This window comes from Poecilia formosa, unplaced genomic scaffold (genome assembly GCF_000485575.1).
Source record: "Poecilia formosa unplaced genomic scaffold, Poecilia_formosa-5.1.2 Scaffold358, whole genome shotgun sequence".
Taxonomy (NCBI): domain Eukaryota; kingdom Metazoa; phylum Chordata; class Actinopteri; order Cyprinodontiformes; family Poeciliidae; genus Poecilia; species Poecilia formosa.
The window spans coordinates 105,340-116,044 of record NW_006800297.1 but is presented as its reverse complement, the minus strand read 5'-3'; the positions used below and the strand labels follow the sequence as shown (position 1 = coordinate 116,044).

At 39.8% G+C, this 10,705-nt stretch overlaps 1 protein-coding gene across 1 annotated transcript; it reads right to left on the bottom strand.

Annotated features, from left to right (window-relative positions):
• Positions 1–2,247: 2,247 nt before the first annotated feature.
• Positions 2,248–9,923, bottom strand: vps37c (VPS37C subunit of ESCRT-I). The gene is made up of 5 exons (XM_007574630.2): positions 9,209–9,923; positions 8,689–8,798; positions 5,986–6,157; positions 4,934–5,016; positions 2,248–3,825 (listed from the first exon to the last, which is right to left on the bottom strand). Exons 2-5 carry the CDS (start codon positions 8,779–8,781, stop codon positions 3,091–3,093), a joined length of 1,083 nt encoding a protein of 360 aa, XP_007574692.1. The 5' UTR covers positions 8,782–8,798; positions 9,209–9,923; the 3' UTR covers positions 2,248–3,090.
• Positions 9,924–10,705: the final 782 nt, after the last annotated feature.

Genomic DNA, 10,705 nt, shown 5'->3' with positions numbered 1-10,705 from the left:
TTAGTAACTTTTCAGATAAAAAAAAAAAAGTATAAAAAATTGGTATTGGCAGGTCAGGCTTTTTAAAGATTCATGATCGGCTGAAAAACTTGCAATCGGTGCACCACCAGGCTTCACGAAACTTCACATTTTGCTAACAAATGGCCTGTGGTTGGATTCAGTGTCTTGTGTTGTCGGGCTTTGATAAAAATATTCCTTCTAAATTTTATTCAGTCTAATTGTCATGAGCTGGTAGGAGATTTCCAAGGGTAGCTATCATTGTATTTATATAAGAATTGCATCTAAAAATGTATAGTATGATAGAGCTGCAATTACTGAAAACAATATTTGATTTAAGCAAAAATACAGATTATAGTTATGAGGTATTTTTAAAACCTTGGATTATTTTAAATCCAGCAACAAACCAATTAACTCGCCTGTGAAAATGCTCCCCATTGGAAAATTACTTTCAGGTTTATCCAAGTCCTCACAATGTGAACTGTGTGGCCAGTGGGGGGCGCTATAGGACAAAGTACACTGTAATAGACAGCAATTGTCTCCCAACTGTTGACAAATCCTGGGGGGACGTAAACACAAAATAATCCTTTCTTTCAAAGAGGTTAAATCGGTGCAGATTTCCATGATTTTGGAAAATCAGCAATCAGTAGATACTTAGATATGAAACCGATTTTATCCCCAATCAAACCGAGTCTACGAGGCAAACGCCCTTAAAGATCTGTGATCGGCCAGGAAACTGAAATCGGTGCTCATCTAGCTAAACAAGAAAAAAGTTGCTCAGGAAATTTTACTGTCGTCATCTTTCATTAATATATTTAAGAGTTTTCCCCCCCCATAAAAACAGTAACAGCTGAAAACTCAAAATTAATGGCGTGGAAAGTTTTAAACATGCAGATGAAGAACATCGCCAACCTGCAGGTCAAAGGAAATTAAGCTTCTTTGGTTTCTAAGAACAGAAAGTGGGACTGATTCCTGAAAGCTCCTCAGAACAAAAGCTATTTGCATGAAGGCGTTCACCCGCCACCGGGAGAGCCAATCAAACGGCAGAACGAGCCGAAGCTGCATCAAAACCCAGACGACTTAATAAAGAAACCATGCTTCGCTTTAGCCACAACTCCGTCTGTATTCAGCCTCCTAAGACGCTCCGATCACAAGCAGTTTACTAATAAATATGGGTGTGAAGCAGACAGACAGCTGGTTTACATTGTTTGTAGTGTTACGACGACTCATCGTTGCCATGAAAGTGACGGAGAGGCGGGGGGGACAGTACATCACTTCAACAGGGAGAAAGACGACACAAACGAGTGCTTGAACACCTCAAAGCAATGCAACAACCTGAGACTAGTGTGGTGAAGGGAGGGAGGGACAGAGGAAGGGAGGGGCAGATACTTCAGACTGGTTTAATGAAATAGTGCAACAAAGTTAAGTAAAGCAAGAGACCTCTGGAGGGTGAGACTGTGTGTGAAAGAAGGAAGAAGCAGGGGAAAAAAAAGCAAGAGAGAAGAGGGAGAGAAAGGAAGAAAGTGTTGGGAACTGCACTGCAAAAACACACAAAATAATCTAACCAAGTGTTTTTGGTTTAGTTTTTAGTCCAAGTATATTGAGGAAAAAAAGACAAGACTAATTTACAAGTAACTTTTTATCAAGATATGGCAGCTTGTTTTAAAGCTGTGGTATGCAACTTTTATAAAAATTATTTTTTGTGTGTATTTGTTGAAACTGTCAGTAAATAGTGACAGTATAAGACTGATAAAGTGTGAAAAAAATGCTGTCTAGAAACAACCAATCAGAATAAGGAGGAGGGTTGTAGTGCTGTCAATCACCTCATTTGCCGTCTGCTACACTGCAGCTAGCATAGCCTGCGGTGAATGCTAAGGCTAGTTAGCGTAGCCACTGATAACAGCGGACAAAGGGTTTCTCTGTAACAGCAAGCAAGATTGACAACAGTAAGACCCGCCTCCTGACTCTGATTGGTTGTTTTTGCTAAGGAGTGGTGCATTTCTTCAGACAGCTCAGGTAGAAGGTGGAGGAGGTTGATCTTTTCACACATACACTGTCACAACATGGTGACAACTTCAACAAATATGTGAAAAACTTTTTTCTTATTATAAAAGTTACATACTGTAGCTATACGTCAATAATCCCTTTATCTTGATGAATAAGTATTGGTTGCACTGGCTGATTATTTCACTTAGGAGAAAAATGTCTTCACTGCAAAAACAAAATCCTAGTTTCTAGTTCATAATATACAAAATTAACTTGCAAGTAACTTTTCAGCAAGATAAGTTAATAATTCCTTAATATTGATAAAAAAAATACTGGTTCCACCAGCAGATTATGTCACATATAACATGGGGAAAACGTTTTATCAGTAAAATAATCTGCTGATGGAATTAGAAAATTATTGTCTTAAACCAAGACAATAATCTACATGTTGCTGAAAAGTTACTAGTAAGTTGGTTCTGTCCAATTTCAAGTGTAATAAGATATTTGCACTAAAAGACCAAAAACTAATAGACCAAAAATACTTAGTAAGACTTTATGTTTTTGCAGTGTTGTTATAAGTGGAACAATCTTCCAGTGAAACTATCAATATTAAGAAAGTATTCACTTAAAACAAGTAAGGGTGCAGTAAACTGGCCCTGATTTCCTTAATTCTGGGCTGACGCACGCATGTGAAGCTGATCTTATCTACCTCAGTAAAGGTCTAAAAATCAGCCTCTGTCCTCTTCTGCTCTGCCTTTAGAGGGGTTTAACAACATTTCAGACAAAAAAAATGGTATTAGCCAAATTGTGAATTGGCAGGTCAGGACTGATGATCTGCCAGAAAACTGCAGTCGGTGCAGTTTTCTGGCAGATTGTTTCACTTATAAGTGAAACAATCTGCCAGTTGAACGTCTTTAAATCAATAAAGGCATACTTAAAGCAACATGCTGTAAGTACGTTACTTACAGCATGTTTACTGGGAAGTTATTTGTAAGTTAGCTTTGTCTTATTTTAAGCGTATTAAGATATTTGCAGTAGAAACTACATCAGAAATACTTGGAGAGGTTCAGTGTTTCTGCGGTGTGAGGCCGATCAGCAGCAGCGCTTTCAGGAGTACGGCTGGGGAACGCCGTACCCGGCTCTGTACATGGGCTTCCCCGTTGGAGACTGAGAACTGGAATACGCCGGCGCGGCCGGGTAGCTGTAGCCGCCGTAGCTGTAGGAGGCCGGGTACGGCGCCGGGCCGCCGGCGGGGGGGTGGCTGGGGGTGTACTGACCGAACGCAGAGCCGGGGTGCGGGGCAGGAAATGGGTGCTGGGTCGGATATGGGCAGGTGACAGAGGAAGGCGGCCCGAATGCTGGTCTGGGCCCGGAGTAGCCTGCGGCCGGGGTGAAAGACGAGCCAGAGCTCGGGTATGGAGTGAACTGTGGCGGCGGATTGTTTGGGATCGGCCCCGCCGCTGCCACTACAGCAGGCGGGTTGGGAGGGGAAACGGGGTACGGGCTGTACGGAAGCCCAGAGGCTCCAACTGCAGAAGACGAGGCCGACTGAGAGGAGTTTTGGTAGCTGGAGGACGGCGGGTTGGAGTTCGGCTGCGGCAGATTCGTCGTCGTCACTGTTGTCGTCGGTAGGTTCCATGAGGCTGCCGTGGCGACGGGGTTTGGGGCAACGCCGGCTGATGATGTCATGGCGGTCGGGTTGCTCTTGTCCCTCTGTCGCAGGATTTCTTGGAGTTTCTCTATCTGCACGCGTCTTTTGTGGGCGAGCGAGCGCAGGAGGAGGAAACGCTCGAAGAAGGAGTCCAAGGACAGAGAGCCTTCCAGGAAGTCATCGGCCAGAGCCTGGACACACACACGGTGAAACACGCATCATCTACCGCCAACAGGAGAAACACACAGGGCTGAGCAGCGTGGCTTACAAATAAAATCTAAAATTATTTTCATACCAGATCTGATTTCAGTTTGCTCTGAATTGTGTATTTTGTTTTCCAAAACAACATTACAACAGCAAATTAGCCCTAAAAACCCAACTGTAGATAAAAATAAGAGAAAAACAACAACAAAAAAGATTTCCAATCTTAAATCCCCCCGCGCCAGCTCCCTTGTTTTTATTTCTAAAAAATATATTACAAATGACATGAAATGTTTTCAAAAAGAGGCTTTTAATTCAGTCTATGGGTTCTAATTAATTCAACTTCTATGAGTTGTATGACGCAGCATCAGGGCCAGATAAGACCTGAATGGCAAAATAAGCATTTTATACCAGTTAATATTGATAATTATTGATTAGTTTTTTGTTTTAAATATCTGAAATACTGCCAAACTGAACTTTGAACTGTTATCATTTTCAACTCTTACTCCACAACTTTGTTTTTTTCTTTTTAAACTGTTAAGAGGCACTGTGAGAAAACCTTAAAACTGCTGCTGCGTCAATTACTCCACAGGTTGTTGCTAGGTTACCAAAGAATGAGTGAGTTGCTAGGTAACGGAAGAGTGAGTGAGTGAGTGAGTGAGTGAGTTAGTTAGTTGAAACCACCAATTTTGTTTTAATTACAAGAACGTAATCATAGTATTAGCAGAATAAAGTTTAAAAACAGTTTAAATAAAGACAGGTCTGGTATGAAAAAAATCTGATTATATTTTAAGTCATATCGACCAGATCATAGTCTATTACATAAAATCTAATTTCTATTTTTAACAAAGCAATATGTGAAAAATATTGTATAAAATACATCTATAATGCCCTGTATTATACATTTTAATTAGACATGCGAGTAAAAACTCACCTGTTTAGAGTTACTTTTGAAAAATTGGAAGTGAAACATTAATCAACAACTTTGTGTTTTTACTATGTAAGGCACTTTGAACTGCCTTGCTGCTGAAATGTGCTCTACAGGTAAACCTGATTGATTGGTTGATTGATTGATGTGTTGGGCGGCTGAACACTAACCTCTGACTCAGACTCTGTTTTTTCACTTTCCGTTTGTAGTCTTGAGAAGAACGCCTCTGGAGAGACCTGACCCACCATCCCATCTGTGTGGACAGATAAGAAACAATACCTTAAGATAAAATAAAAAAAACGTACCTAGCTCGTTTACAGAACAGCAGAGAACGTGAAAAACTGGTTGTGTTCATCTGGATAATAATCTGCTCAGAATAATGAGACGTGCAGCAAATGACCTACTTCATGACTTTTAAAAAAATTTCCAATGGGAAAACCAGGGAGCAGAGTAAAGTAAATTCATTCAAGCCAATTAAAAAAAAACCTTAAACTGGACTGATCACTTCTTAAAGCTACTGTACACAACTTTTATTAAAAGAATATATTTTTTTTAGAATTTATATTGTGACAGTATGAGAGATAATCTGTAAAATAAATAAATAAATAAATAAATAAATAAATACAAAATTGAGCTCCTGTGCCTTCTCCCAGTGCTCTCTAGAAACAACCAATCAGAGCAGGGAGGCGGGCCTTGGCACTGTCAATGCTGCAGCTAGCAGAGCCTGACGTGAATGCTAAGGCTAGTTGACACATATGCTGATGACAGCAGATAAATGGTTATCCTGCAGCTGTAAGCTGTTTCTCCACCATTAGGAAATTTAGCAGTGAGAACATGAGAATGATTGACAGCGCTAAGATGCTCTTCTTGGCTCTGATTGGTTGTTTTTGGTCGGGAGTGGTGCATTTCTTCAGACGGCAACGCTAGCTCAGGGAGGAAATGAAGGAGATTTAGCTTTACAGATTATCTGTCTGATATTATACAGTCATGACATGGTGACACTTTTAACAAATATGTAAGGAAAAAATGTTGTATAAAAGTTACATAAGGCACCTTTACCTGAGGCAATATAGACTTTGACTATAAAAAACTAAAAATAGTTCATCCACATGTCTAAAAATAGCACAATATAAAGGACTAGAAGACAATGGTGAACTGACAGCATTTATTTAAATCTCATTGTGGCTCTAATTTTCCACGTCAGTGTTTCCTGCCGCCCCACCTCTCTGGGAGCAGTGCTGCCTGTAGGTTTCTCTGACGGCCTCCAGCTGAGAGTATCTCGCCACCAGCGCCTCCTTCAGGGACTCCAATCGAGGTTTCATGTCCAGGTTTTGCTCTGCCAGGCTGCGGTTGGCCGCCAGCGCCATCTCTCTCTCCAGCTGGATATTCTGAATCTGAAGAAGGGAAAAAACACAAAATAAATAGGTTTGTTGTGTTTGAGGCATTATAGCACATACACTAGTGTTAAAGACTCAAGTCAAAGTTAGTTAAAGGATTAAAAAGTGAGAAAACACAACAGATGGCGACAAACTGCTGAGACACAGGTAGACAATAACCACAGCACTGTTATGACAACCGGTGATATTTCCTCTTTTGTTCTACAGTCTTCATAATATCTCACACAATGTGTTTTACATTAAAGCGTGCTCACTCCTGTTGGTTTCAACCCTTCAAACACTTTATCAAACTTTTACAACCTCAAAATTTAATGTGCATTCTTGGGATTTAAAGCAACATATCAAAACAAATGGTGCATGATTTTTAAGTAGAACTTTTTTTTCTGATAGCTCTAATTGAAATCCAGTGCAACAACAGTCTTAAAGTTCACTTTTGTATAATTTAACCTAAGTATACAAGTCCAAGAAACACAACATGTCAAAAATTTTTACCTTTTGGCCAAAACAGAAAATGTATATGATGGAAAACTAATAAAACATGTCAACCTGAACTTTTTGTCCTCTACAGTGAAATACGGAAGTGGGAGCATCATGATGTGGGGAGGCCGTTATTCAGCAGAAAACTGAGCGGTTGATTAAGAGGAAGGAGGAGCTAAATACAGGGAAAAGTTGAGACTGGGACTCATTCCTGATACTGATACTTCTTAAGATTAAATAATATTGAACATCTTTTCACATTGATGTAATTTGGCTCAATACAAATAAAAACTGATTTGATTTAAATGTTAAAATTATATTTAACCACAACTGTTACCTTGCAGTTCAATTTCTGAGACTTAGAGGCCCACAGAAATAGCTGTGGCGGGCCAGATTTGGCCTGCGGGCCTCGAGTTTGACACCCATGCTTTAAATTATAGCATATTTGTGTGTTAGAATGACCTGGTCAAAGTCAAGATCTAGATAGAAAGCTGAAACTTCAGCGAGGTTTGAACCTGGATGTTTACATAGACTCTCATCCACAGTGAGAATTAGAAAATTTGAGTCTCTGGGTGTTTAGAGCTGCTGGAGACGAACTAGATAAGACGTTCAGCTGAAACTGCAGCAAAAAAAAGGGTTGCATTTTACCCTACAGCTGCACAATGATAATACAACATGCAATAATACTGATGAATGTTGCAATAACGACATGGCTCACAGAAAATGAATTAATAATAATCTGCTTAGAGTTCATAGCATAGACACTAGATAATGATTAGTGTATCCAACTACTGCAAAAAAATAAAAGTTGTTTTGGAAAAAGGAGCAAGGAGCCTCCTCCTTACCTTCTAAAACTTGTTTATGCTGCATCAAACACCAAATTTATTTTATCCACGGTACTTAACTAATTAGCTAACAATTATCACAGTTCTTAAAGTGTATTGTGATAATGACAAATATGTTGCATATTCTGCAGATCTGTTCAACCGTTCTCGGCTTTTGTATAGAATTTTCCAAAACATCATCTTCCTTAAGCTTCACATTATGTAATACTTTGCACTGGTTTATCACATAAAATCTAAATAAAATATACTAATGTTTGTTACTGTAATGTGACTAAATGTTATGCAAAGCACTACATGTCTGCCTAACAGTGTTTCCATACACACAGCTGGTTTATGACTCAAACATAAAAGCTGCCAATGATTTGCTAAAGTCTAAAAGTGCAGCCATTGTCAATATTTCCACCCAGTCATAGAGAAAAGGGGCGTTGTTATTCCAACATCATTAAAAAAATGAGATGTTTTTTTCCTGTCTTAGCCAACTGAGCTGCTCCCTGTCTTTCGGAAAACTTACTCAACAGTAAGTGACTGTAAAAATAAAAATAACCCCTCCAGAACAATCTAGGAAATTTTGATTCAAAATGGGACTTAAAGCTAAACTCAAACTCTCAAAAATCCAAAGAAATAAGAAACATAAATAAATGTTTGCATGTCTGACACAGTGTGAGCTCTGTAAACCTAAAATGTTAAAATGTCCAAGAAAGCTTTCTGTGAAAATCTAAAAGAATCTGATGAAACTTTATTTGGGTCCAGAATCCGAGTGCAGTTAGATGAATTTAGTGATCAAGCTTCTTAATTCCTCCCTAAGAAGTCCTTGAAATACTAAAATTTCCACTTAATTTTATATTTCCGTCCACCTGATGATGTAATTTTTAAATATTAACTGATTGATAATTTGATCAACTACTCAGTACTTGAGCAGATTTTTTTTTACCAAATACTATTTTACTCAGGTAATTTCTTGGATGGCTACTCTTTACTTTTATTTGGGTAAAAATATTCTGAAGTAGTGCTTCTTTTACTAGCATACAATTTTGGGTACTCTACCCACCTCTGATTATATCTATCCATAAAAGTCAACAAATCAACACAACTAAGTCTGACAATTTTACCTTTAATGTTCCTGAATTATAATAAACCTATAACTCGCCCCTGAGCTATTTCAAAACATGAGCTAAAGGTAAAGTAACGCTTCCTTTTTTTTCTTACCTCGTCAGACTCCTGAGCCATAGACTCCACCCTCTCTGGATTGTCCAGGAGCTCCTGCAGCTCTGATTGGCCCAAATCCTGGAGCTTCTCCATGTGATTGGCTAGGATAGCTGTCCGTCAGAGAGCATACAGGAAGTAAAACGAGGTTAAACCACTGCTTGGAAACAGAAAGTGAACACTTGGAGGCCTCCCATCTGAAATTAATGTCAATTAATATAGTCAATTATAACTGCCTTTTTTTTTTTACAGTTTTATTGACAAAAATGAAACACACTAGCTACTTAATAGATGCATTTCGTAATAAACACGCATTATAAATGATTTGGCCACTTATTTAGTAAATATGAGTAAAAGGGGAACACCTAAATAGCGACATTCTATAAATAGCTGGCCAGCTGGCGGCTGAGAAATATAACTCAGAACAGTATGTACAGTACACAAGTGGTCGAAGGCCACGGTAAATAAAAACAGATTTTCAGAAGAACAGTAAAAGAAAAGGTGTAAATAAACAGGCACTTACATTATAACAGCAGAAGAAAGTCAGTGCGTCTCTGACTGGTGCTGACATCTAACACCAGATATTTATTTCCCCTGACAAGTGACGCGACACGTCTCCTGGATCTCCGAGAGGGTATCAGCTGAATGAAGGGAAAAAAACGAGACGACGCTGGTTTGTTTTCGGCGCTCTTCGGCCGGCAAGCTAACTAGCTAGCTACCGCCGATGTCCAGTCTCAGCTGAAAGTTCCGCGTTCAGTGAGCTGTTGTTAGGGGGAGCCTGTGAAAAGAAGAGCGGCGTCAACTTCGAGGGAAGCCCGGTGATCTGCCGACCAAACACGAAGCCCCGGGACCAAGTCACCCAGCAACTGATGGCTGGCCAAACTCCCTATAGTCCTGCTAATGATTAGTTGAATCAAAAATATTAACGCAGTGGGGAAAATTTAACCGATAGTTGGCAAAATTGGAAGAAAAATAGGAAAGTTCCACTCTGCTCTGACAGGAACTGCTGCCATTTTTGGAATCCTCCACAGCTGGCGGGGGTGTATTTCAGGAGAAACAATTTTTATTCAGGCGTGTATTGCTGAACTGACAAGATTTTTATGTTTGCCCAAATTTTGAATAATTCTGTTTTGCCTTTTCGTTTGAGTGTAATGTTTTAAGCAGACCACTGACCTCTGGAGAACCCAAAAAACAAAAAGCTCTTTCTGGAAATGGTATACGCCGTGAGATGAGAGGAAACAGTCGCTGGCCAGAGATTCGCGCATGCTCAAATGCTTCTCAATGTAAATTCAAAACAATGGCAAAGCAATTGTCACTTCCATCGGAGCAATGTAAGTTATCGCTCTTTGTTTTAGGAAAATCACAGCTGTGAGCAACAACAAATAGTTTTAGAATATAACAAATACAGAATTTTCAATATCTAAAGAATATATATAAAATTCCCCTCTCACCCTCCATGGGTGTGCAAGTGGTTTGCGGTTGGCTTCAAGGGTGGTTTTCCACAGCCCCAACGAGTTTGCAATGAAGGCTCTTAGAGTCCTATTGATGTTGTACATCTCTAAGCATTCAATGATCCAGGTGTGTGGCATTGAGTCATAGGCTTTCTTGTAATCAATCCAAGCGGTGCACAGGTTGGTGTGTCGGGTTTTGCAGTCTCGGTCAACTGTGTGGTCTACAAGTAGCTCCTCTACTATTTATGCCTTCTGGATCAGGATAGTGCGCAGTTAACCATTCAGGGTGAGTCCCATTCTGTAGCAGCTGGTTCAGTTGAACCCTGCCATTGAGAGTACACTTTAGTGGGATGGGTTCAGTCCCATCCAACTATCGGCCAATAACCTGTCTCTCTACCACACTCCTTGTAGACCACACAGTCACCCGAGACTGCAAAACCCGACACACCAACCTGTGCACCGCTTGGATTGATTACAAGAAAGCCTATGACTCAATGCCACACACCTGGATCATTGAATGCTTAGAGATGTACAACATCAATAGGACTCTAAGAGCCTTCATTGCAAAC